This window comes from Epinephelus lanceolatus, chromosome 10, assembly GCF_041903045.1.
Source record: "Epinephelus lanceolatus isolate andai-2023 chromosome 10, ASM4190304v1, whole genome shotgun sequence".
Taxonomy (NCBI): domain Eukaryota; kingdom Metazoa; phylum Chordata; class Actinopteri; order Perciformes; family Serranidae; genus Epinephelus; species Epinephelus lanceolatus.
The window spans coordinates 15,276,878-15,303,198 of record NC_135743.1 but is presented as its reverse complement, the minus strand read 5'-3'; the positions used below and the strand labels follow the sequence as shown (position 1 = coordinate 15,303,198).

At 44.2% G+C, this 26,321-nt stretch overlaps 3 protein-coding genes across 4 annotated transcripts; all 3 read left to right on the top strand.

Annotated features, from left to right (window-relative positions):
• Positions 1-444: 444 nt before the first annotated feature.
• Positions 445-7,668, top strand: il11a (interleukin 11a). The gene is made up of 5 exons (XM_033641559.2): positions 445-873; positions 1,568-1,725; positions 4,465-4,560; positions 4,700-4,861; positions 5,361-7,668. Exons 1-5 carry the CDS (start codon positions 867-869, stop codon positions 5,538-5,540), a joined length of 603 nt encoding a protein of 200 aa, XP_033497450.1. The 5' UTR covers positions 445-866; the 3' UTR covers positions 5,541-7,668.
• Positions 7,669-8,572: 904 nt separating this feature from the next.
• znf628 (zinc finger protein 628) lies at positions 8,573-19,204 on the top strand. The gene is made up of 8 exons (XM_033641536.2): positions 8,573-9,105; positions 9,399-9,471; positions 12,209-13,147; positions 14,629-14,799; positions 14,934-15,267; positions 15,643-15,797; positions 16,461-16,703; positions 16,807-19,204. The coding sequence occupies exons 1-8, from the start codon at positions 8,720-8,722 to the stop codon at positions 18,844-18,846; spliced, it is 4,341 nt and encodes a 1,446-aa protein (XP_033497427.2). The 5' UTR covers positions 8,573-8,719; the 3' UTR covers positions 18,847-19,204.
• Positions 19,205-21,259: 2,055 nt separating this feature from the next.
• nat14 (N-acetyltransferase 14 (GCN5-related, putative)) lies at positions 21,260-25,368 on the top strand. Of its 2 annotated transcripts, none has more exons than XM_033640093.2 (4): positions 21,260-21,470; positions 22,436-22,594; positions 22,685-22,990; positions 23,070-25,368. In XM_033640093.2, the coding sequence occupies exons 2-4, from the start codon at positions 22,514-22,516 to the stop codon at positions 23,508-23,510; spliced, it is 828 nt and encodes a 275-aa protein (XP_033495984.1). In that variant the 5' UTR covers positions 21,260-21,470; positions 22,436-22,513; the 3' UTR covers positions 23,511-25,368. The 2 variants fall into 2 exon arrangements, with proteins under 2 accessions (XP_033495984.1, XP_078027750.1); XM_078171624.1 differs by lacking the exon at positions 21,260-21,470 and adding an exon at positions 21,515-22,248.
• The last annotated feature ends 953 nt before the right edge of the window (positions 25,369-26,321 follow it).

Sequence of the window (26,321 nt, the reverse complement as noted above, 5' to 3'; positions counted from 1 at the left end):
ATGCTGATACACGTGAAAACAATGGGCTTTTTAAACGTCTGCAGTGATAGAGAGGAGAGAGGGGGGAAGAGATTTGGAGATGGAAAGATAAAAAAAGGAGGTAGATGGGAATGATTGGCGCAGGTAGCGGGATGCGACGGAGGAAGTGCTGGAGATAGGGACAGGACAGGACGGGAGAAAGTGATAGAGGAAAGAAAAAAAACAGAAAAAAAACAACGGAACATTTTTTTTTAAGTTTCGCAAAGGGAGACAGGGTGCAGGGAGGGGAGGAGGAAAGAGACGGAGAGAGGGAGTGAGGAGAGAGAGGGAGAGAGAGAGAGAGAGAGAGCGTGTGTCTGTGTGTGTGTGTGTGTTTTTATGAATGAAGTGAGTCACTGCCGATGTGTCATAGGCCCGACGTCTTTATAAAGGAAGTTTTAAACAAGCCTAAACACTTCACTGCGCGCAAAAATTGGACTTACCACACTCGCATCCCTCTCTCTGCACTTCTGTTGCCTCTCTGTCTCTCCAAACTGTCTAAGTGTCTCTCTGCCTCCTTCAGCAACTCCATAAGACTACATCTCAAACTTTACCCAAGACAGAAAGTTTGATTACTTTTCTCCTTTTTTCTATTTTTATTTTTACCTTCCTTTTCTCCACTCTCTCCGTCTCTCTGAGTGCTTCAGTCATCACTCTGCTCTCTCATTCATCCTCTGTCTCGTCCTGACAACTTTCCTCCTCACTCTGACTGCTGAAGAGAGTGCGAAGAAGAAACCGGAGCACGTGACAATTTCCGGAGTTCAATTTATTTATTAATTTTGTCTATTTATTTATTTATCTACCGTTGCCTTGCTGGGTTACCAACCCCCCTTGGATCCGAACCAAATATGAAATGTAAGTGTGTTTTGCTTTGGATGGTTATGCTCTTACACAGTTTTGCTCTATGTGAATGTGAACAGCTATTTTATGCTTAATTTAACAATTTATCCTTAGATTAAACTTTTAAAAAATGTAATTTAGGGCAACTTTATCCTGCCTCTTGAGGAGTTACACTAGGTCAGAGAGCTCAGATGCTCCTGCAGTGTTATTTTGGCTCTGATTCTTGTGGTTCACCTGTAATTATCAAGCATTCATCATTTCAACACCACTGCGGTTCCCTTTTAATACTTAGTCTACCTTGTATTTGAACTTGAAAGGCAAAGAATGAATGAGCCTACTGTTACAAGAGTTGACTTGGCTGGCTCTTTATAATTTATACCACCAACTCACGTACCTATCCAGTTGCAGGTGTGACAATCAGCAGCATTCATTGCAGTTGCTTATGGTGAAGGAGTGATGGTCATATTCAGTGTCAAAGCTTTTTTTTTATTTTAATGATTTAATGATTTGCATTCAGCCTGTGAAAACATGACTCTGACACTGAAGCTCTTGAGGATTCCTCCGCCAAGTCTGGAGCTATTGTTTATATTATGGTGCAATATCTTCCCCTGGAGCTGACAGCCGTGGCCTGAGGTCATTATCATTATGGCGAGATGACAGCGCCTCTCCACTAATTGCTTCCGTTTTGTTTGTCCCCCCCTCTTTACAGTGCTGCTCGACTCCTCCTCGTCGCTCCTCTTCTCGCTGCTATTGGCCCAGCTGCCTGTCTTCACGTCTGCCTCCCCGGTACCGCAGCGGCGGCCCACTGACATGGATAAACTGTCCAATCAGACCAAAAATCTAATGAAGCTCACCCAAGAACTGCTGGTAAGTGCACATGATGTCATGGTGATTGCAGCCATCACAGCCATTGATTGGAGGAGAGGGCTAATGAGCCCCCCTGTGCTAATTGAATGAGAGTGGATGTGGATGAGGATGCTGTCTTGATTGATCTTTCCCTAATTGGATTTTCTATGTCACCTTTTCAGTTTAGGTAACAGCACCAACTTTGCAACATGCACTGTTGTGGAAACTTTACTAGGGTTTGCTCAGGACTTCCGCTTGGCTTAAGCCGCTTTCAGTGATGACAGACTGGCTGCATGCTTTAGATCAGGGCAGCAAAAAGCCTCAGGGGAGATTTGACTGAGTGATCTCACTTTTAATCCACACTGGATTCAGTAGGTTGGGGAGGTCTGACTCAGCAACCTCCTGGTCTGCCTGGTCACCTGACTGGTGGCAGTACCAGGAAGATTGGTGGCCTGTACAGCTCTTTTATCCAGTCCAACAAAGGTGAAATGAAGTTAATATTAAGTGTTATGGCATTAAGAGGAATAATCATTTACAGTGATGGTGGTTAAAGGGACAGAGAAAGCAAACGTAAAGTCTAGGACTACATCTCAACACTGTACCTGCGACTAAAGCCAAAGTGCTGAGCATACCATCTGTGACATGACAGCAAAGTATATCACACGCTTGTTTACATAGAAACATGTTTATGTTCTGCGGCTAGACTGTGGAAGTGAGGATGGAGTTTTCTTTTTTTTTTTTCCCCCTGTGAAATGTGCACCGTTCTGACAACGCTGGCTCGAAATCTTATTTTGTTGACAGTGACAAGCGAGGTAGGAAAATCAGATGTGAGAACTCGGCCAAGTTTTGGCTCCAGCTGGTGATTGTGTATCAACACCGTGTTTTAACAGGTGAAAAGAAAGCGGGATCATATCTGCGGATCTCTGGTTACACACGACTGATCAAGAGTCTATTTTTGCATCATGCAAATCTTTCGACTCTTTTGTTCAGGGGATAAAATCAAAAATAGCCACATACTCTCTCTAGTCTTGGCCGGTAGATAGGGTTCAGAAAGTGTGTGTGTGCTGTATGTGTGTGTGTTACAGGCCATTGTGTAGCAGTAGTCTGTAACCTGGGGTCCAGATGTGAGCAAACCAGTATCATCAAAGGGTGATGGGGACAGTATTAGACAGTGTTCAGTAACATGGAAGATTTATTTTAAATTTCTTTCCTTATTGTGTGGCATTCCACTAAAGAGAGGACAAAGTTAGGAAAGATAAATAGAACGGGAATCGGTGGAAAGTCCCTGCAAAAAAGCAATGAAACTGATGCTTTAAAGGGAGAGAAATGTCTCTATGTGTGTGTGTGTGTGTGTGCACATAAGTCTATAGAAGTTTTCCGATGCACAGTGTGTGTCTGTGTGAGCGAGTCTGTGTGTGTTTGCATGCATATTGTATGGGTGCAAGTGTGTACATGTGTGCATGCATTTGTGTGTATGGATTTTTGTGGCTGTGTGTGTGTGTGCATTGAGGGTTCTGTAAATAGTCCCGGTTGTGTAGGTGCGGTGTTTAGTGTTTTGCTTTCGGTCGCCACAGCAAAGTGACTTGATAAAAATCAAAAAAAAAGATTTATCACATTCCAGTATTTGCATTCAGGAAGAAAGAGGTTGGATGCTAAGTTCTGTCGGGTGAGGTCATGATCTGTGATGGAGAGAGCAAGAAGAGGAGGATAAGAGGGAGAATTAAAGGCTGAGAAAGATGGAGCAAAAAAACCACAAGAGATGAAGAGATCAGAGAGCCAAATAGATGACAAGCCAGCGGTATATGTGTGTGCATGCATGCACATGTGCGCGGGATGTTGCACGTGCTTGTGCACCTGGTTATGAGACACGGCGAGGCAGAGAGGGAGAGGGGGAGAAGGTAGGGAAGCGAGGGATGGAAGGGGGGACAAAAGCGACAGAGACAAAACATTGGAACACAAACATAAGTGAGCTCTTACGAAAGGCTGATGGAGAGACATGCGAGACAAAGCGGCACATTCATCACCGAAAACATCAACACAAACAACTCAGTGGAGCGAGGAACACACTGTGTAACAGGTTAAGGAAGCATTAAGCACACACTACCTGTTTACACAAAACATTTCTCAGCACTCATCATCCTAATGTTGTTATGTTCCTCCACTGATTGGAAGTGACGCATGCCACATCAGTCATCTCCATTTCTCCCCATTCATTACTGAATCATGTTTAATACTGAATTGTACTACTGATGAGCACAGCTGCCTTTGTAAGGTGGAGCTCTGTAAACCTGCAGTCAGGGTGTTTATCCCCCTCTGGTGGCCACAGTGAGCACTTCATCCACTGCCTGGACAGAGTTTACAACACAACTCTAGCTGGGCAGTGGTACTGCGTCATTCCCTCTTTTTATAGCTGTGACCCTGGAGTTTCCCTACAGCCCTGTGTTGTCTGTCCCACTTGGAGCTTTCTTAGTCACTGCATATGTTGTTATCCTCGCTCCCTGTAGAAAACATCCTGTGGGTTCAGGTCATTCGCTCTTATTGTTGACATTTGGGGAGGCTGAATGTGGGTGAACTCACACTGACCCAATCAACCACACTCCCCTCAGTGAGAGCTACTGTCTCTAAGCACAGAAAACAGTCATCCAATCGAGGTGCTACACTAATACTTTCCTCATGCTGCCGTGACTTGTCTCAGGATGAGTAAAATTGCGCTGATGCAAATTACTAACGGGCTGCTCTGTGTCTCGTTTTCTCTTTCAGAGGGAGCATGCATTTGCCTCAGACGTGGAGCCCCACAGGTTCAGCTCTCTGCCAGAAATGAGCAACAGATCAGCCAATGACCTCAACAATCTTGAGGTAATGCTCTGATAATGTATTTGTGTGTGACACTGAGTGTGTGCGTGCGTGCTCACGAAGGGAGAGGGGGCTTGTCTGAACACAGTTACACGTTGCCACACCCATGCTAAGTCTCTAAGTATGTCTGTGTTGTTTCCAGCTGAAGCCCACACTCTCTCAGCTGCACGCTGACCTGAAGCTGTATGAGCACCACTTTGAGTGGCTCAACAAGGTTTCAAAGAAGCACCACCACCCTGCACTGCCAAAGCTGGTGGAGATGATCAGAGAAATGAAATCTCTCATCAATCTGCTGCACCGTCAGGTAACGAACCGATATTCCCCCTTTTTAATCTCAGTCGTCTTCGGTGTTTGATTTTATATCTAACTATGTAAGTTTTAACAGGAGATTGTGCCATGTTCTAGCAGTTTGCTAACACTTTGAAAGGTCCAATGCAGAGAATTTAAGGGCATCTATTTGCGGAAATGGTGTTTCATTTCATAACTATGTTTTCATTAATGTATAATCACCCGAAAATAAGAATCATTGTGTTTCCCTTACCTCAGAATGAGCCGTTTATATCAAATGAAGCAGCTCCTCTCCCACATGTTTGACATCTCCTATCTAGAGCCAATGTGTGACAAATCAAACTCTGGCTCTAGTTTTTGCATCAGCCCCTGTAGCTCTCATACGCACTTGGCACGCAGCAGACGTTTCAGTTCCGCAACCTCACTGCAAGATGCCACTAAATCCTCCAAACCGGACCTTTAAATGTTCTCTATGATCGCCTGTTTTTCTAATCTGTTTGTCTTCTCTCCTACAGATGTTGAGAGTTGAAGCACCGAGGCTGACTCAGGCGACCCCCTCCCTCCCCCCTCACCTCCCCTATCAGTTTGACGTCTTGCAATCCAGCCACGAGCTTCTTCAACACTTCAAGCTCTTCTGTGACTGGGCGTACAGAGCATTCATCAGCCTCAAGCCCAAAGTCTCTGCAGTGCAATGACGATCCATTCGTTCTTCTCCTTTCAACCACATGGCTGCAGAGTCGGTGAGGACACACAGAGTACCGCCTCAGCCAAAGGGGAATTAGGACCGCGTCAGTGTGCACCGTAGTTAATAGCATCCCTTAAGAGGCCCAAACATCAACCAATGACTTCTGTGTTGAAGAATGTTTTTCCATCAGAGCCAATAAGGATGCGCGATACACTGCAGCCAGTCACAACCATCAAGACTCCTGCCAGTTCAACTACGATGTCACGATCCCCAAAACTCTCTCCTAAAGGCCTTGTTCATGTTATTTATGTATTTATTTATTTATTAACTGTTGGTAATTTATTTAATTTTATTTATTTGAAGTTGTAATGTGTCACTCTCATCTTTATTTTTCTGTTTTAACGTGAATTTAATTGCCCACGTCTCTGTAATCTTTCTTTTTTGTCTTGTCTCTCACTGATTCCTCAAGAAAAAAAAAAAAACACAGTAGCACTTCCTGACTTTTGTTTGATTTAATCTACTTTGTGCATTTCTTCAGCCTATAATTCTTCCAGTAGATGTAGCATACATATGGGACAGCCAAGGGTTTCACTATCTCTCACTTACAGTGCCATTAAAGTTAGAAGAAGTTAATGTCGTCTTCTAACCGTGTTAAACGTGCCACGTCTTAATGATTCAATAGAAATTAATTTATCTGAAAATGTCAAAATGGTAGCCGACGAGAAGTGAATACTTTCTTTGTACCGCAGGAAGAGTCTCTGGTGTCGTTGCCTGTTTCTCACGTTCTGCATGAGGAGGCATATTTAACATTGTGGTAAAGTTGTATGAATGTGCCCTGTTGCTGAGCACTGATGGACCTGATTAGATTCTTTGCACAAACTTGTTAGGATTAGCCTCTTGGATGAGTGAGATGGCTGATTTTGAACCTGTGCTTTGGGGGTAGAAAAGTTTGTTGTTGTTGGTTAAACACCCAAAGCCTTAAAATACTATGTATTGTGACACTATGTTCTGTACAGGTGTACATAAGTGTACAAGAATGTAAATTTGTTGTATACAGTGCTTTGTGTATTATGTTGTTTTCTACAATATAATGTAGATTACTTTACCAACTTTATCACTATTATTTTTTGGTTCATTCTTATTCTAGTATTTGTTACAGTATTGACTATTTATTTAAGTAACTTGGTGGAACTATTTATTTTGTGCTGCAGTGGAGCAAGTCTCCTATCTTTTTGTACTTTTATACAATTTTTATTCTTATTTACTATAATTATTATTATTATTATTATTACACCATCCTGTTTAAATTATTGTTGTAACATCAAGATGCCTCTTCCACACACTGATTGGCCTCAATGTGAAATATGTGCCTTGGTGAAATAAATACTAAAGAATGTGCACAATGGATTTGAGTATATCTTTAATAACCTAACTTGCGCTGTTCAAGATAAGATAAGATAGACTGTGTTGTCCCGAAGAAAATTTGTCTTGGATACATGCAGTACCTGCTGTTAAAAGATACAAAAAAATTGTACATACAGTTCCTACATCTGTACAGTCCAAACACAGCGCTGTCGCTATTCACAATCCAACAGACTGCCATCAGCCATCAAACTGCACACTGCCCATTGCACCACAAATCTGTTTTACATAGTTTTACATACACAGATACACACACACATACCTACACATGCATAGTGTATGGTTAAGATACAGTTAGCTTCCCATTTAAGACTTTAATGGACAAGGGGACAAAAGATTTTGTAAAGCAATTAAGGTTACTTTTGAAATGTAATACGTAACATACCTAATTTTATTAATTCTCAAAGTAATGTCACTTATTACATCTGATTAGTTTATAATAACTTTTCTAACAAATGTTTTCAACTGGACAAAAAGCTTTAAAAATAGGCTACGCCAAAAGATGCCATTCCTGCATGGTGCAAACATACAAAGCAACAAAATGAAGTTATATTCTACGTATAAACCTTTTACTATATAACACCTTTATCACCACCATATTTGATTAGTAACTGCCATTTAATAACATATTTTTTCTCAGTAAGCCCAACTTATTACAATTACCTACATTTATTTTGTCATTTAATTAAATATAGGCTATTTACTTACCCCCAAGCACTGCTAGCCTGCGGTTTAAACTGTGACAGATGGTAGTTTGGGCAGACACACACCGCTACTACATTACCCAGAAGTCTGTGCGTCAGAGTCAGAATAGAACGGATACATATTAGTTTTGAATACATTTTTAAAAAATATTTTTGAAGGTATAGAAGTGTAAAAACGACACTGGTAAGTAATTTCCGTCAAATTTGGACGTTAAAAATATTTTAAAGACAAATTTTAAGACGTCAATCTGTCTGTTGAAGCCCTCAACCAATGGGAGTAGCGCGTCTATTGCAGCAGGCAGCCAATCGCAGTCGCCGTTCTTAGAAGGCGGCATCGGGTGGAGAACTGCTGTTAGTCTGCGCTGTGTTTATTGTTAAGGTTGTGTGGATTAGCACTGCGGTACCCAGTTCCTTTTCATAATATCAACATTATAGCTTTAAGATGAGTTAAAGATGTCCGGTGAGTACCGCTACAGCCTGTATTCATGCACATCCTTATCGAGCAGTTTAACGACGCTATTCCGCACTGACGGAGGCTAGATTAGCTTTAAATGAAGGCCAGTAGCTGTTTGTGTTGATACTGTGAAAACTGATATTGTGTCTGTAGGTTGTCTGTCGGCTTGCACAGCTGACCGGTTACAGTAAGATACAGTTGTACAGTAGCTTGGTGTGTAACCTAGCTGTAGCCACTGTGTGTGTATTGCTAGCAGGCACCGCACTGCGGGGACAGACAGAAACGGACTGTCTGCCAGAGGAAAGACAGCAGGGAGGGGGGACGAGCCTCAGACAGAGAGGGAGGGCGGGGGTGGAATTTAAAGGGGGCACGCTCACCAGGAGTTACCAAGTTATAACACTGTATTTATTTCCATTTCACTTTATGTCAGAGCTGTCCTGAGCTGTCTACTTTGGGATGACAGCTGGTGTTTCCAGTGGCTGAGAGGGAAAGAATTTATGAAAGAAAACATGAATGAAGGAAAGGTGAAAGAAAAAACCATGATCCTGCACCAAAACTGATCCAGCTGCCAAGGTAACACCCTCATCTGCTACCCAGCTTGCTCTGGTGATGGCTAACTCAGTGGCCTTAGTGGTCCAAGCAGAACTCTTACCGCCTCAGTCCACCGCCTCCCTCTCTCCCTTCCCGTCCCTTCTTGGTTCGGGAGAGGATGGCGAGGACGAGAGGGACAGAGGGGAGCTGGTGGAGGGGGATAAGGAGGTAGTAGAGGGTGGGGAGGAGGTGGTTCTGGACATGGTGACGTCGTCCGTGTCGGGCCCGCCTCAGCAGCCCGACCAGTCGGACCATCCCTTCCAGTGTATGGACTGTGGGAAGAGCTTCAGGTGGTCGTCCAGGCTGACCCACCACCAGCGGAGTCACAACAATGAGAGACCGTACCGCTGCACCCTCTGCCCCAAGGCCTTCAAGGGCTCCTCTGCTCTGCTCTACCACCAACGGTACCCATAACACCATCCTCTTTACCACCCTTATAACTGTAACACTCTAACAATAGTGTCCTGAAGCTGTTAATACTTAATGTATTGAAGTGAATGGGAGAATGGGAATGTAGTGTGTGGACTATATCTAAAATCCATAATCCATTCCTTTAATAAGAACAGCTGGTGCCAGTCTGTACAACATATCAAAGCAGAAAGTGCTGTAGTGTATTTCTATATCATGTGTCACACCTGTGATAACATATATATCATCAATGGTGCTGTCTTCCTGAATTGTTACTTTCCTTTCGCAGGTCTCACTCAGGGGAGAAGCCTTACAAATGTCAGGACTGTGGCAAAGCCTTCAAGCGCTCCTCTCTGCTCCAGGTGAGATGTCAAACAAAGTCATTTCATAAACAAGGGAGACGTGTCTGGGATGAACAAATACTCAGGGAGTGTTTGTTGTTTTTCAGAGGAGTGAGGTGGCTGGGGTGTGACTCTCTGAGCTACAAATGTTTTTCCTTGAGCCTCCCTGAGTGACTTGAGGAAAAAGCACGGCCCTCCTTCCCCCATCAATAACCATATTTTTTCTGTTTACACCAAATATACAGCAAGGAGGGAGGGAGAGTCATCACCAAAAGAAACAGTTAATTTATTATGCAAAATGCAAATCCTCCTTTCAAACTGCATCATCGCACAAGCTGTCTGTGCACTTCAGCAGAATATGGGTGCATGACAGCCACCTGTCATTAGTCCTACCAAACAAAACCAACATTTAATAAGCTTACAAAGGCACATACACTTACATCATAGCGCACACACCACAGGCATTAGCAACATGTGTATAGCGACCATTTTTCAAAATAAATCTTAGTGTAACACACACAACTGTGGCAGCAGCAGCCAGAATAATATCAGTAACCGGGCACGGCGGCCATTATTATATTTTATCCTATCCTTTTATTGTATTCTTTGCTGAATGAAGTTGAAAACAAAATCCTAGAGTTAAAAAGAACCCTTGATTTTTCACTATTGAGACATGTACAGTACAGGCCAAAAGTTTGGACACACCTTCTCATTCAATGCATTTTCTTTATTTTCATGACTATTTACATTGTAGATTCTCACTGAAGGCATCAAAACTATGAATGAACACATGTGGAGTTATGTACTTAACAAAAAAAGGTGAAATAACTGAAAACATGTTTTATATTCTAGTTTCTTCAAAATAGCCACCCTTTGCTCTGATTACTGCTTTGCACACTCTTGGCATTCTCTCGATGACCTTCAAGAGGTAGTCACCTGAAATGGTTTTCCAACAGTCTTGAAGGAGTTCCCAGAGGTGTTTAGCACTTGTTGGCCCCTTTGCCTTCACTCTGTGGTCCAGCTCACCCCAAACCATCTCGATTGGGTTCAGGTCCGGTGACTGTGGAGGCCAGGTCATCTGCCGCAGCACTCCATCACTCTCCTTCTTGGTCAAATAGCCCTTACACAGCCTGGAGGTGTGTTTGGGGTCATTGTCCTGTTGAAAAATAAATGATCGTCCAACTAAACGCAAACCGGATGGGATGGCATGTCGCTGCAGGATGCTGTGGTAGCCATGCTGGTTCAGTGTGCCTTCAATTTTGAATAAATCCCCAACAGTGTCACCAGCAAAACACCCCCACACCATCACACCTCCTCCTCCATGCTTCACAGTGGGAACCAGGCATGTAGAATCCATCCGTTCACCTTTTCTGCGTCTCACAAAGACACGGCGGTTGGAACCAAAGATCTCAAATTTGGACTCATCAGACCAAAGCACAGATTTCCACTGGTCTAATGTCCATTCCTTGTGTTTCTTGGCCCAAACAAATCTCTTCTGCTTGTTGCCTCTCCTTAGCAGTGGTTTCCTAGCAGCTATTTGACCATGAAGGCCTGATTCGCGCAGTCTCCTCTTAACAGTTGTTCTAGAGATGGGTCTGCTGCTAGAACTCAGTGTGGCATTCATCTGGTCTCTGATCTGAGCTGCTGTTAACTTGTGATTTCTGAGGCTGGTGACTCGGATGAACTTATCCTCAGAAGCAGAGGTGACTCTTGGTCTTCCTTTCCTGGGTCGGTCCTCATGTGTGCCAGTTTCGTTGTAGCACTTGATGGTTTTTGCGACTCCACTTGGGGACACATTTAAAGTTTTTGCAATTTTCCGGACTGACTGACCTTCATTTCTTAAAGTAATGATGGCCACTCGTTTTTCTTTAGTTAGCTGATTGGTTCTTGCCATAATATGAATTTTAACAGTTGTCCAATAGGGCTGTCAGCTGTGTATTAACCTGACTTCTGCACAACACAACTGATGGTCCCAACCCCATTGATAAAGCAAGAAATTCCACTAATTAACCCTGATAAGGCACACCTGTGAAGTGGAAACCATTTCAGGTGACTACCTCTTGAAGCTCATGGAGAGAATGCCAAGAGTGTGCAAAGCAGTAATCAGAGCAAAGGGTGGCTATTTTGAAGAAACTAGAATATAAAACATGTTTTCAGTTATTTCACCTTTTTTTGTTAAGTACATAACTCCACATGTGTTCATTCATAGTTTTGATGCCTTCAGTGAGAATCTACAATGTAAATAGTCATGAAAATAAAGAAAACACATTGAATGAGAAGGTGTGTCCAAACTTTTGGCCTGTACTGTATAATGAAGTGATTCTGATATCACTAAATTCTAAATATCACTATTTTAAGCTTAGATTTAGTTATTTTACCTGGTGTAAGCGTTCATTGCTCATGATTAGTTCAGGGAAAGCTGGAAATTTGAAAATCTGACAATGTATTCTGTTTTTACAGTTTCTTTTCATGATAAATTGTGTAATTTTTAGCAATTTTTAAAGAAAAAAAAGTTTTTCAAACCCACCAGCAAGTTTTGGGGTTCATATGGTTTTTAAAATTAATACAAAACCCAACCATTTAAAGGTGGATTTCCCTCCTGTAAGCCAAAATAAAAAACATTAGTCCCTCCACAGTCACTGAAAAATGATTTGACATGCCCTCCCTCTTTTGCACCACCCCTCCCCTGTTATAAATAACAAACAGTCCCTTATGAACCAGCAAGAGATTTCACATCTCCATCTCTCTCTATCTCCAGGTCCATCAGAGCGTCCACACTGGAGTGCGTACCTTCTTGTGCCCCTATTGCCCTCTGACCTTTAAATGGAGCTCTCATTACCAGTATCACCTGCGCCAGCATACTGGAGAGTGTCCGTACCCCTGTGACACTTGCCCCAAGGCCTTCAAGAACTCAAGCAGTCTGCGGCGACACAAGAATGTCCACCTTGGTCTCAAGCCTTACACCTGCTCGGTCTGTAACAAATCCTTCACTCAGTCCACCAACCTGAGGCAGCACATGAGGATACACACAGGTGAGAGGCCGTACATCTGTGGCGAGTGTGGGCGGAGCTTCACACACTCGTCCAACCTGGCCCTGCACAAGAACTCACACTCCAACCTCAACGCAGGAGGAAAGGAAGGGAAGAGGGGGGAAGAAGCAAGGAAGGGAAATGAGGTCGTGGAGGTGGTGGTAGGCACAGAGGAAGTGACATCGTCCATGTTGACGGAGATGGTGGGATTTGTGAGCCAGGAGGGGAGCGATGGAGTGGGAGTGGGGATGGAAGAAGTGTTCCTGTCGACCACCTCGTCCGGGCAGAATCAAAGCCTTCTCCCCCAGCTCACCCTCACCTCTTCTGGGGAGGATGTGTGTACGTCGAGGGCCATCGGGACAGAGGTTCACCTGAGCACAGGCACCGGGGCCAGTGTGCTGCTGTATAGCTGTGGCAGCTGCACCCACACCTTTGCCACACGGACAGAGCTAGAGGAGCACCAGTCCATCCACATGGCTCCAGCGGGACATGGGGCCGGTGCAGAGGCGGGGCCTGGGGCAACAATGGAGGTTGGGGACGGGCTGGTGGGAGCTGGTCACCTGCTGGCTGATTTTGAGGAGGTGGTGGAGACGACCACAGTGGCTGAAAATGGACACACGACAGAGGTGCTTCTAGGACTGACGGAGGGAGCAGATGGCAGCAACACAGTGAGTGATTCGATCAAATAGATTAATGTGAGAAGAGAAGAATAAAACCTCTCCACCATGAAAGCAAAGTAGTGTTGTCACAATAGTGGAATTTCAAACTTTGATACAATACCTTGAAATTTATCGATACCACAGTGAAAAACTGACACTGACAACAGCAACTTTTCTTTGTTAGTAGCAGAGAACAGCAGAATGACTTCAGGAAACATTAACAATAATTTAAAAACTTTTTTACAAGTTAAAATTACAAGTTACAAGATAAAACAAAACAAAAAGTGCTGGCAAAGCATATATGCAACCGGAGCGAATAAGACGAATGACGAGAAGACGGCGCTAGAAGTTAGAGAATGGAGGCGGGGCTATGGAGGCACTGCAGCAGTGTTTGTGTCAACCTGCTTTTTGAGAGAAGACAATGAGAAAGTAGTATCGATAGTGTCATTATTGCTGAACATGAGATATCTAAATCAGGTCATGGAGGGTTGTATGTATGAATCACAGCCCACATCTTGGATTTGTTAAGCAATTCAAGTTGGTCAGGTGTTTTGCTCATTGACAGCTGTCTCCCTTGGTTCGAGGAATAATTAGAAGTTAGTTGATGGGATGGAAAATTACAATAAAGATTGGCATATTCCTTTGATTAATGTGACAAGCCAACGTATCCTTATACACCAGTTTGTATGATATCTAACGAATTAGCGCCCCACAAATGGCGTTGTCAAGTTACGTACTTAACATAAGGTTACATACTTAACGTAAAGTTACGTAGGTTAAGTTTGGGCAAATAAAATTCCGTAGGTAAGGTTTAGGGAAGTAAAGTCACTTGGGTTCGATTCAAAAAAGTGAAGTTATGTAAAAGTAAAGTTACTTGGTTTAACATGGGACACAAACACCGGCCACCTGGGTGAAAGTCCTGTGTTGTTTGACCTATCCACCACCCCAGCGTACCTCCTTGCAAGAACTTTCACCCTTTATACTACTTCCTTCTTTACTTATGTCAGAGAGATTGCAGCCTTCCCAACTGGCTGATAATTATGTGTCGTTATATATTAATTCTGGCGCATTACTTCTCGTAGGTAATGTACGAACAGTGTATGAGAACATCCTGGACAAACTAATGCTCCTTGCGACAGCTGCTGCAGCTCTGTGTGTACTGAAAACCACATTAGCATGATGGATACACCACTTGCCAATGAGTGGTTCAGGGAAAACAAGACATCATAAACACGTCATAAACACGTCAGGCTAAATAAACAATCAAACAAAATGGCAGGTCACAGACTAAGTTGTATGATATCCAGTGTATTGACTGTTTGTAATGTGGTATGGAAAAGACTGACCACGCTCTTTAAGGTCAAGACAAACACACAGTTGTCCTTATAATTCAATTGAGCTAAAAATACCTGCCCGCCCTCTGAAGTGTTTGTGTTTGATCTGAAGATATGTGTTATTTATATGTATTACTTCCTTTGGTTTGTCCTCAGAATGTGGGCACCACCCAGGCCCAGTTTGACCTGCTGCAGAGCTTCACCGAGGTGACTCAGAGCTCCGAGACCGTTCAGCCAGAGGCCAGAACCACATGGGCAGGGCTGTCATGTGGCTACTGCAATAAGACTTTCAAGACCAGTGGTGGCCTCAATAGACATGTGTCACTGGTGAGAATCACTGTTGTAATTGCTCCTCTGCAAACACTGTATGCAAATTCCAGCACTGAGGATGATGTATTGCATTCGGATGTATTAATCTTAAAATAATCTTTGCTTCCTGTGTTCCCCTTTTGTTTGTCCAGATGCACTCTCTCTCATCACAGTCCCGCTCCCAGTTCAGCTGCTCCGCCTGCGACCGCTCCTTCCCCCTTCTCTCCTCACTCCTCACCCACCAACACTCCCACACGCCCGAGCAACGTCTCCTGGCTGAAGCGGAGGCTGAGATAGTGTGCCCTCCTTCCCTTTCCCTGTCGCTCCCCCTCCCCTCCTCTCCCAGCCAGGCTGACAAGCAGCAGGAAGGCCAGAGGGAGATCCACGTTGATATCATCGCCGTCGGTGAGGAGCAGGAGGAGCAACCGGCAAAGCCGACCAAAGCCCCCAAAAAGACGGGAGCGAGCAAGAGCACTCCTGCAGGAGGTAAAGACATTTTTCATAGCAGAGCAGAAACAAAACATGGATGGAGACAGTGGAGATTTGACTATACAATAGGGAGTGTGAGCCAGGCCATCTGTTCATGTGTTTTGGAATAATGTGCTCTCCTCCTGCACTGTAATTGTCTTAATGCAAAGCTAGCCAGGAGAAATCAAATTGGTCATTTAAATATTTATTGCAACCAGGTAGCTTGATTTTATCTTTCTTTTCCCTCAAAATAATTGAACACTTCAAAGGCCATTCTTCACTGTGATAATTACAATAATGGTTGCTTGACTTCTAACAGTTTTAACTGTATCGTGTAATTTTTAGTTTTAATTGTAACAAATGTGACCCTCTTTTTCTCACACTTTGATACAGAGAGGCCATACCGCTGCTCAGAGTGCGGAAAAGCCTTCAAAGGTTCATCAGGCCTGAAGTACCACATGAGGGATCACACTGGGGAAAGGCCCTACCGCTGCACCGAGTGTGGAAAGAGCTTCAAGAGGTCGTCTCTGCTTTCAATCCATCAGAGGGTACGGTTCTGTTTGCAAGAAATGTACACACACAAGTTATGTTTTCCAAATGATTCATCAAATTTTATCATTTATGTCACCGTATAATTTAAGATTTCTCTAGTTAACAGCGACTGCAGCTGTCTCGTTTGGTTCACACACTCGCAGATGAATGAAATCTGCAACAGACAAATCCAAAAAGCAATAAAAAATCTCTTCAAAGCAGTAACACACTCTGTAGTTAAAACTTTATGTGACTAAGCGGCTGTTTTTTCAAAACACTTGGGTTGTAACAGTTCATTGCATCGTTCACACATTTTGATGTTTGTTGGTGACCACTCTCAGGCTGCACTGAGGTCTTATTGGGGGGAAAAAACATAAAATGGGAACAATGGGAATGGTGCATTCCTAATTGTTACCACTACAATGAACGATTGTCCAGCAGACACTTAGGCTGCGTTCACATTAAAAGCAAATGTGGCTAAAATACAATTTTTTGCCCTCATGTGACACAGAACTGATTTTTTTCAGAGTAGTGTGGACACAAAAATCCAATTTTTATCCAATCAGATCTGAGCTGCGTTCATATGTCGTCCTAATAATTGTAACCTTTTTAGGAGTTTGTACAGTAAATATGATAGATCACTAAAAAAAACTTTTTTTCTTCACTTTGACTTCACCCAGGTACACACAGGTGTTCGGGCCTTCCAGTGCCCTCACTGCCCTCTCACCTTCAAATGGAGCTCTCACTATCAGTACCACCTGCGGCAGCACACAGGCGAGAGGCCGTACGTGTGTAAGGAGTGTGGCAAGTCTTTCAAGAACACCAGCTGCCTGCGTAGACACAGTCAGATGCACTCTGGACTGCGACCTCATACCTGCTCCATCTGCTCAAAGTCTTTCTCCCAGACATCAAACCTCAAACAGGTGAGCACAGCCGGTACACACCTAGCTATGACCTCATGTTTGGATAGATCTGCTTTTATCTCATCAACTGTTTTCTCTGTGTGTCTTCTTTGTCTGTGAGCAGCATGAACGCACCCATTCTGGTGAGAGACCCTTTCAGTGCACACACTGCAATAAAAGCTTTACACACTCCTCCAACCTCCAGCTCCACCTGCGCACACACTCCTCAAGCAAGGACTTCAAATGCCCGTACTGTGCTAAGGAGTTCGTCATGCACTCCTACCTGCAGAGGCACATCCGCACCCATGGCAGTGGGGTTCCCCTGCCCTGCCCCGGTGGTGGAGGTAAAGATGGAGTTGCTGTGAAAGCCAGTGTTGGGGGAGTAACAACCACCACTACCCTGCTCAACCCCATCACCTTGGAAACCTCAGGAAACCATGGCAGCCTGATTGTGTCCCAGCCAACACTTAACATCCCCCCCAACACCTCCCAGAACTACTTTATGATTCAGACAGCTAGCGGCCTGCAGCTCATTCCTCTGTCATCCCCCGCACCAACCCCTCCTCCTCCTCCTCCTCCTCCTCCACCACCACCTCCGTCCCAGCCCCAGAACTTCCTCCTTCTACAGTGCCCCTCCAACAACGGCAGCCAGTCCAGCTTGATTCTCGTCCCCGCGGCAAACAACCCTCCACCAGCTCCGGAGCCTCAGACCCTCCCCGTGCTTCAGACTATCCAAGCTCTCCAGCCTGTCCTTAACCAAACACAGACTCAGATATCCCAGTTTCCGACCATATCACAGCAACAACAGCAGACCAGGTTTATAATCACCAACAATAATAATGCAAACACTCCTGTTGCCACGCCAACACGCACTCTCTCAGCCAACTCCCTTCTGACCAAGCCCATATTGGGAAAAAGCACACGAACTGCTCGGGGCAGACGAGGACGCAAACCAAAAGCCACTCTTCAGAAGTGTGCAGCAGCTCCTGTCAGTCAGACTGCAGGTGGAGCTCCGTTGGTAACAAACTGTAATGTGACGAGTGTCTCACAGACTGTTACTGCTGCCAACACCACAGAGTCATCATCTGTATCCACAGTGTCACACTCTCCCCTGTCAACATCTTGCACTGCTGTCCCAAGTCTCTCATCCTCCACCACTGTAGCCCCCACAGTGGACACCTCAGGACCGCCATCAACTGTTACCATGGTTACACCAGCTACCACAGTAGCCACAGCATCTGTTTCTTCTCCTGTCTCTGCTCTGGAACGGAAACCCAATGCCACAGTGGGGCAAATAAGGACAGAGGAGAGCATGACGGGGAAACAATTTGTGTTATGTTTTGATAATGAAGGACAGGCCAAGGAGGGGATGAATATGGAGGAGCACGGGCAGTCATACGTGTTACAGTTTGAAGGGGACGCATCAGGAGAGGCTGTGCATGGAGGGATGGGTGGGGAGGGGAAATCACTTGTGTTGCAGTTCAAGACAGATGGTCGAGGTGAAGGAGCAAAGGGTGGAGATAAGGGAGGGATGATGTCACTTTTGCGTGACTGGGGTGGAGAGAAGCAAGGGGAGAGAGAGTCAGGAGAGGAGGGCGGCCAGGGAGAGTCTTACGTCCTACATTTCCACACTGAGGCACAGGACAGTGGTCCATCCAGTGCTACCTTCAGCCAAGGGCAGGACACCAGCCTGCAGCTTTCCTGCACCCCTACCCAAAGTTTGGTGCCACTTGACGGGCAGGAGGTCGTGTTTGAACTAGGGGGTGAGACCAAGATGGAGCAGGAAGCTGAGGAGGGTATGCAGATGATAGCATTGATAGAAGGTGAAGGGGGAATGATGGGAGAAGAAGGGGCAGGTTGCAATGCTGCAGGCGGGAGGATTGCTGAGGGTGGAGGAGCCATGGAGGGCATATTTCAGCTGGGAAACGGAGAGGAGATTGTCATAATCGAGGTGAGCACCAGTAGCTTAAGAGAAGGAAGGATGGAGAGAGGAGGGGATGGAGAAATCTCGAGTAGTGAGGCAAAATATGAAAGCATAACAGCTGAGGCCAATGAAAAGTCTCTAAAGGAACACAGCTCTGCAGCAGAGGTGCAGACATCAGCTGAGGACACAATAAGAAATGGACCTATAACTAACTCTAAAGAGATGCAGTTCTCTAATTAAAAACCAGTGTGCATGTTTCAGAAGAAGAAAGTGTGTGTGCGAGTGAATGCCTCACTGTTTGTGGGCTTGGTGTGTTAGCACTTTAGAGTTCTCCAGGAGCTGATGGGGAACATGCAGTTAGATGAGTACTGTGTTGTAATCCCATGGTGCCACATACTAGAAATGTTATACATTCAAATAGGCTGTACATGGACCTTGGAATATTCCTAAATATATTAGTTTAAATGATACTGTCATTGGCAGTTTGTTTAATAAGTAAATAAGTTTTTTGTGAATAAATGTTGTACATGGCCCAATTTCTTCACAATGTTAATAGTAAATAGTAGTTAATTATTAATAAATCTGTCAATACCTTTCATCATTTGCCTTTTGTCGCTTTCTTGTAGTTTGTCCTTTTTCTTTTTAAAGGGGAGCAACGCCCATTTCCAAAATTCATACATGTCATTCCTGTGGTCTAAAGGCCCAGACACATCACACCAACAATCAAAGAACTAGTGGCAATGAAGGCCGACTGTTGCTTCACCCCACGTTGCCTGTGTCTCGGCCAAAAAGTTGCACTTGAGCACACCACACAGATTACAGCCAACTAGCACGTGCATTTTATGCCTGCATGAGAGGAAATAACTCCATACCATCAGGCGGCAGTAGTCTGTTTTCATCATTCAAAAAGGGTAACAGGAAGAACAGGACGGATATGAGATGCTAGTTAGCCAGTCAGCACATAAACAATCCGGTGTTGAAAGAGCAAAGGATGTTTACCGTGTGCTAGCAAATGATAACACAAACAACTATGGACTGTTTCTGCAAAAGAACTAAATGGTTTCTAACAGTGGTACCCAATTGGTCCAGCCATGTGATCCAGATTTGTCCTTAGTCATTAGTTCAAGGTCCACACAGTTTAATATATTTAGCGTCATACTTGAGATTGGCCATGTCGTCAAGCTAGTTTGCTGTCTCTGTCAAGCACCTGTCTGTTGGTCACTCATTGTGCAGAAGGAAACAGCTCTTCAAAATACAAACTTTGTGCCGGAAATTCAATGTACTTGAAAATAAAGTGTGTTTAATACAAACTTGACACACTAGCCACTTGTGGTCCATTCAGAATGGACCCGTGACCCACCAGTTGGGAACCACCAGTTTATGACATAATCTTAGCTAATGCAACAAGTCCGTTTCAATCTCATCCTATGGACTTTAGCCGCTTGTTTACTTTCCTCACTTACATTTCTTTTCTTGTGCACTGAGCTGAGCTGCCAATCAAAATGATTTCATCCACCAACACCCACCATCGTCTCTGATGCCGTTAAAAAGCTGACAAGGGCCAACTAGAGCATCGGATGCTCACTAACAGTTGACAGTGACCAATGGCCGACCATCAGCTTAGTGTGTGAGGACCTTAAGACAGTCCAAAAAGAGCTTAAACAAATTTGTGATGTCATCAAGTGTAAAGTCTGGAGCTGCTCCACAGACAATGAAATTAGAAAGATGTTCTATGACATTGAGAGCACCCAGGGGAATGTTCTGTGTATATCTTCCTGAGACCCTGTATCTTCATAAGATTACATCACATTTTGGGATTACTGACCTGTTGTCCTCATTCGTTGACACGTTTTTGTGCCATTTAGTGGTAGTTAGAGCACAATACACTAATTCATGTAAAAACAAGATGGCAGCCATCTCTGCCAAGTCAGTCTGCAGCCGATCCTGACACAAAAGTGGACAAGATTTAAGACCTGATCACATTATATGGTTGAAACTTGTTTATTTATTATTAATAATGTTTGTAGTTTAATATGGCAACAAGTTTGACCAATTTTAGCAACATTAATAAGCCAAGACGCTAATTAGGAAGTACTCATTTGAGGACATTAGGACTTAATTGTTGTTGATAATGTTGAGTTTTTTTTATTTTGTTTAGTTTTTTTGGGTACTATTGATCCCAAACAGGTAGGAGAAATTAAAAATGCATACCAAACAAAAGTTCAGCCCTCAAATTCAATTCAATTCCTTTTATTGTCATTGTAAATGAATACAATGATATTCAACGTGGAACTCATTAAGAATAATAAATAAATTATAAAGGAGGGGATAAATATCATTCATTCATACTTTAAACACACACAGCACACAGTCTCCTATTCTCACATCAGTCTCCTATTCATTGTCTATGGAGCCGCTCTAGATTTTATACTTGATGACATCACTCGTTGGAGACTTCTCAAGTTTCTGGCTTTAAAAGAGAGTAGCTCATGTTCACAAATATTGCCTGAACTTTCTTTAACCATAGAAACAACACACTATAATTCTTAATTCAGGTGGTGTTTCCCTTTAAATAAAGCACACAAAGGTCACTGCATTTGTTGTTTACGCTGCGTTCGCCATTCACGTATCCTTTGCGCAGTGCGGATTGCACATACGCAAATGGCGTAGATAGCCACATTGAAAACGAGCAACGGGACATAAAACAGAGTACGTCTGTGTTCTGAATCCCTCCTTCCCGTAAAAACCACTCCGGTCCGGTCATTCAATCAAACGTGCCAACCCTGCTCGGACTCCACAACAAACCGATCCACGCTGAGTGTTTTCACCATTTTCAGTTTCATTTCTGCAGCGTGGCGGAAAAGGTAAGCGCAACCGGGGCTCAGATCAGGAGCAGGGGGGGTCTAAGTGTGTCAACACGTCTTAATAACCATATAAGGATCTGAACAAGGGCTCTTTGCGACTGTACCTTTGGATGATCGCCGTTAACCGTGCAGATGAAAGCTAGGATGGCGTGCATTGTTCAGGCACAGACTGATGGTGACACATGCATGCTACAAATCCTCCATAATCCCCATCTGTCTTTGTTGTTTTGGAGCCAGCGTGGGTGTGAGGTTACAGTGCAACTGCAGGCTCACTGAAGGCGAAGTCTAGTGCATTGCATAATGTGGACACTGGAGATATATTGACCCATTTAAATTGCAAGATGACACAGTGTATTTTGCACAATTCTGCATGAAACAAGCTTTAAACTGTTCAGCGCTTTCATTTTAAATGCATGCCTTGAATTTTGCAGTACTTAATTGTATATTTTTTTCCCTTGTTATGTTTATTGGCAATACACCAGATTCTGATTCTGAGTAAGGTCTTCAACAGTATCAATTATCTGCATTGATTTGGTATCAAACATCCCAAAGTTGCATCCCACTGTCACCTGTTTTCCCCAAATTACAACCTTTTCCTTTCGCTGTTAGAGGCCTGTAGAGAGATTTGTTTGAGGACCCGCTGTGAGCCAATTGGGGTGGGCTGCAGGGATTTACCAGAGCATTTTGTGCACCGGGCACTCAGGCTCCTTGGCATCAGAGGGTTGCAGGAGAGGAAAGCCACCAGAAACATCAGTGAGGCTGCAGAAAAAGCCTCAAGGTGCGTGCTGCTTGGACACAAGCCAGGGACTGATCACCCCCAGCTGGGTCGCCCAGGTGAGGGTGTCTGATGTTCAATGACCCGAGACACCCTATGACCCTGGGTTCATCACTGATGATGTGCCCAAGCCCCACCATCTAGGTGTTTTAGATAACTTCTAAATGTTTCTTTAAATGTGTGTTTACAGGGTCCCTGTGCACACTGTGTGGATGTGCGTAGAAGCAGCGGTGCAGCAATCCTGCTGTTGAGAGCATAAAGCCTAAATATGGTGAGGCTGGAGCTGGATCAGGTGGTGATGAGGAGGATGAAGGAGGACGACATAGAGATAGTCAAAGCCCTCATCAAGGTTTGTATATATAGATTTTAGATTAGCTGCTTTCATCATGGTGGGAATTTACTGATTGCTTTTTTTTTTTTTTTGCCTGTGTCTCTCCAGGAGGGCTGCGAGGGCACAGAAAACCGTCTCATCCTCCACATCCTCACTCGTCCGCTCTGCCTCTTCATCTTGGCTGTCTTCTCCTCGATCCTGCGCTGCCTTGTTCATTCCTTCATCCTGGCCCTCGCTATTCCTGTCTTCCTGCTAATTATCTTTCTCAAGATCACCATGCCGCGGTCCACAGGGGTCCTGGGCAGCAGCCGTCCCTCTTGGGACTATGTGGGTAGCAGTTACAGAGGGACAGAGGAGGAGACGCTGCAGAATCCCTACTGTAGGATCAGTGGCAAGACACCAGGGTCTAAAAAGGTTAGTCTGCTGGTTTGAAAGTCGTTTTGGGTAGTTGTCATTTAATTCAAAGTCAAATAATCTTATGTCTTTTACACAGCCAAGGCGCAGAATCACACCCAAAGACAAAGAATTGTCAACAGAGAACGTCACTCCAGAGAGGGAGCAGGAAGCAGGCCAGGTCTGGGTGGCAGAGTGTGACGGTGAGATAATCGGCTGCGTCTTCAGGGAAAGCGAGAAGCGAGCGGGCATCAGGAGGATCTGCAGGGTGGTGACGGGCTGCTGGTACCGCAGGGAGGGTCTCGGCCGGCTGCTCGTCCAGAGCCTGGAGCAGAGGGAGAGGGAGGCTGGCGCACACAGAGTGTATGCACACGTCCCCTACCCCTCCAAAGTTGGGGAGGCCTTTTTCAGGAAGCTGGGCTATCGGCAATTAGGGGAGGAGAATGATGAAGAAGAAGATGATAAAGAGAGGAAGATGGAGACTCCAGAGCGAGGCTTTCTTGGACACCCTCTCACTAAAGTGTTTTACAAGGACTTGTGATTGAGAGATGGTGGACTCTTGGAGAGGAAGAAGTGGCTAAGGTGAAGAAGCCATAACGTATAACTGTGGAAAGTGTCATTGCTGCAGTGTGTTTGGATGTTTGATAATTTATTGAATATTTGTGTTATTTATGCCAATATTTATTTACTCTATGTGTTGCCGTTCTGTTTGTTTTAAAGCTGGGGTAGGCTGATTAATTTTGGCATCATTGGACAAAAATCTTATAATAAACTTTGAGCATGTTGTCATTAAAGTGGACTGAGAGAGCAATAGACTTCTGCTTTAGAAAACCTAGCATCTGAGCGGGGACTCTAGACAGTCACAGGTCATTTCAGAGAGAGGGCGTTCCTATTGGCTGTTCTACAAATGCAGATGGATGTGCATGTCCCTTTGGTGAAACCCTGATTCAATGGCAGAGAATCCTGCTGAGAAAGTTGCTATTCCAGCATTAGCAACTACAGTTTCTGCAAAGCAACCAAAAAATGTGAGACAAACTTATCAGAAAGAGTCAGACAATAAATGTAATAAGACATTTCAAGATAATATTTAACACAGAATATGAGCATGCAGATTAACAGATTATTTGTGCACTTTAAGATTTAACAGAAGTCTTTGGCGCTTGGACACCAGAGGGAGATATTTTGTGATCGAGCAGCAGGATAAATCGTCCCTTATGGAGTCCAGACACTAGTGGCGGTGGTGGCTGCTGACTCTGAGGCTGCTGACTGCTGAGGCATATGAGGCTGATGAATCTGTAGTAAAGACTAGGTGGTGATGGGGAGGTGGAGGGCGTGCATGACGGCAGCAAGAAAGAACTACAGCAGAGAAAGAACCATATTTAAAATGAGGAGCAATGAGAAAGGCTGAAAGAGAAGGTGTGTCGCTGTGCTATTGGTTGACTGTGAATCAGCTGATGATTCAATTGACCTACCCAGACAATGAAACCGAGAGACAGTGAGCAAGCAAGCATGTGTGGACGGAGTGAAAGAAACTTACAGCCTCCGCATGAAAAGTATTGTCTTCTTGACTGAACTTTAACTAGAGCTTCATATGTCAGTATCTGCAGAGCATTTCGAAGACTGTGAGAAAATGGTGCTTATAGTTTAGCCTTCTGCTAACTGGAGCCAAAGGCTCACGGCAGCGGCTTCCTGTTCACGTTTATGTAGCTAACGTTAGAGCCTTGAATCACAACATGTCCGATACCTCACTACCCCCGCTATAGACCACCTTGCTGGTGGGAAAATGGGCAACAACTCCAGAGAAGGACCTCCAGTCTGTGGCAATGGTATCTTTAATTCAGCCATTGAAAAACTCTAGCTCCATGACTCCCAGCCAGATCAACAAACTTTATGTTGTTGCTGTTACAGAGGTCAGACTTGGCACTGCAGCTGGGCACCAGCCAGCTTTGACACCAGGCTAAATCTGGCTGAATTTGAGCCACTTAAGCCACGGACTGAAGATCTGTCTCCTGAGCTGCTGCCCACTCTCCTCCCAAAGAAGCAGTCCACAGCAGCATTGAGTGTTGCTGTGAGACTGTGGGGTGGCTAGCTAGCTAATTCTTGTCTTATTTGTGGTCTAACGAATACTGAGAAAGAGAGTGGGGGAAGGAGGGGCTGAGTGAATGAGTTGCAGCAACTGTATTTGAAATAAGTTTATTCTTTTTTGCCAGATTTCTGCCTACCCCAGCTTAAAGTATAGTGTTTACCTTTTCATCCTATAAGGTACCATATCTCTATACTCTTAAAACAAATGGTTATTTCTTATTTATCAATTCAAAGTTGACGCCATGAAGCCACAGTCATGCTGTTTTCATCATCATTTATAATGAAATAAAATATTTATGTAAAACGTGTTTCCTAACTGTGTGTCTGTGTGGTTCTTTTTTCTCACAAACTGACACACAGTCAATTTGTGGCTGTGTGAGAGAGACAAGTTGCACGCGTTTGTGTGTGAAACCTTACAGATGTGTAGGAGGATGTACAGTTACTGTATAGGAAGTGTGCGTGGTTGATGTGAATGTGCAGAATTTATGCGCTTTTATCTTTCTGCATTCCTTTGTCACTCAGTCAGTATGTGGGTCCATGAGTCTGCAGAAAAGAGTGCTCGCTCCCTTTTCTTCAGCTTTGTTCTTTTCTCTTTTTTTTTTGGTTTTCATTGTTATATTTATAGTAATGGTAGTATGTGTAGGTTAATTAAATATGTTAGCGCTTCACTTTGGATTGTGGTAACACCAATAAATTTGGATAGTAGTTTGCATTGCAGATTTAAACAGCACATTAAATACAGTATATGCCTTTAGTGCATTCTGACTCAAAAGTGTGTGGTTTGCAGGTGACTGGCAGTTTATGTGACTAAGCGGAGAGGTGCACACAGCCCCAGTCTGAGGCTAACCTTTATATGGTTAGCAGCTCTCACGCTCACATTGCGCATCTACCTCCTGCTAACCTCAGGCCATGTCAGTATAGCATCAATGTGCCACAGATAAACAACACAGGATGTTTGTACAAAGTTAATGTGTTGGGGGAAGGAGGCATATCTCACCTGATGTGTAGACAAATATAGGCCTTTACTGCAAACTCGATCATGCGAGCTGTAGTGGAACATCACTGTCCTTTAATTAACTTAGATGAAAAAGCTGAGACACCCAGTAACATAACAGTGTTGTTACATGCATGAGTAAGTGTGTGTGGTCAGGTCATTTTAACTGTGTCAAAGCTGTATTTTTACTTGCGCCACTTCTTGGTCATCGTCAGGTTTGTTTCTTCATGACTGTCAAAGAGCAGACACCTGTTAGCTGGGCCTCTACCCGCC

Excerpts from the sequence above, each read along its gene's own strand:
- il11a (XM_033641559.2), top strand. Across the intron at positions 4,561-4,699 it reads ATGACCTCAACAATCTTGAG|CTGAAGCCCACACTCTCTCA; the intron begins GTAATGCTCTGA and ends TGTTGTTTCCAG. Across the intron at positions 4,862-5,360 it reads TCAATCTGCTGCACCGTCAG|ATGTTGAGAGTTGAAGCACC; the intron begins GTAACGAACCGA and ends TCTCTCCTACAG.
- znf628 (XM_033641536.2), top strand. The coding sequence starts at position 8,720 with ATGGCTAACTCAGTGGCCTTAGTGGTCCAAGCAGAACTCTTACCGCCT. Across the intron at positions 9,106-9,398 it reads GCTCTGCTCTACCACCAACG|GTCTCACTCAGGGGAGAAGC; the intron begins GTACCCATAACA and ends TTCCTTTCGCAG. Across the intron at positions 15,268-15,642 it reads CAAGAGCACTCCTGCAGGAG|AGAGGCCATACCGCTGCTCA; the intron begins GTAAAGACATTT and ends ACTTTGATACAG.
- nat14 (XM_033640093.2), top strand. The coding sequence starts at position 22,514 with ATGGTGAGGCTGGAGCTGGATCAGGTGGTGATGAGGAGGATGAAGGAG. Across the intron at positions 22,595-22,684 it reads TAGTCAAAGCCCTCATCAAG|GAGGGCTGCGAGGGCACAGA; the intron begins GTTTGTATATAT and ends GTGTCTCTCCAG. Across the intron at positions 22,991-23,069 it reads AGACACCAGGGTCTAAAAAG|CCAAGGCGCAGAATCACACC; the intron begins GTTAGTCTGCTG and ends TCTTTTACACAG.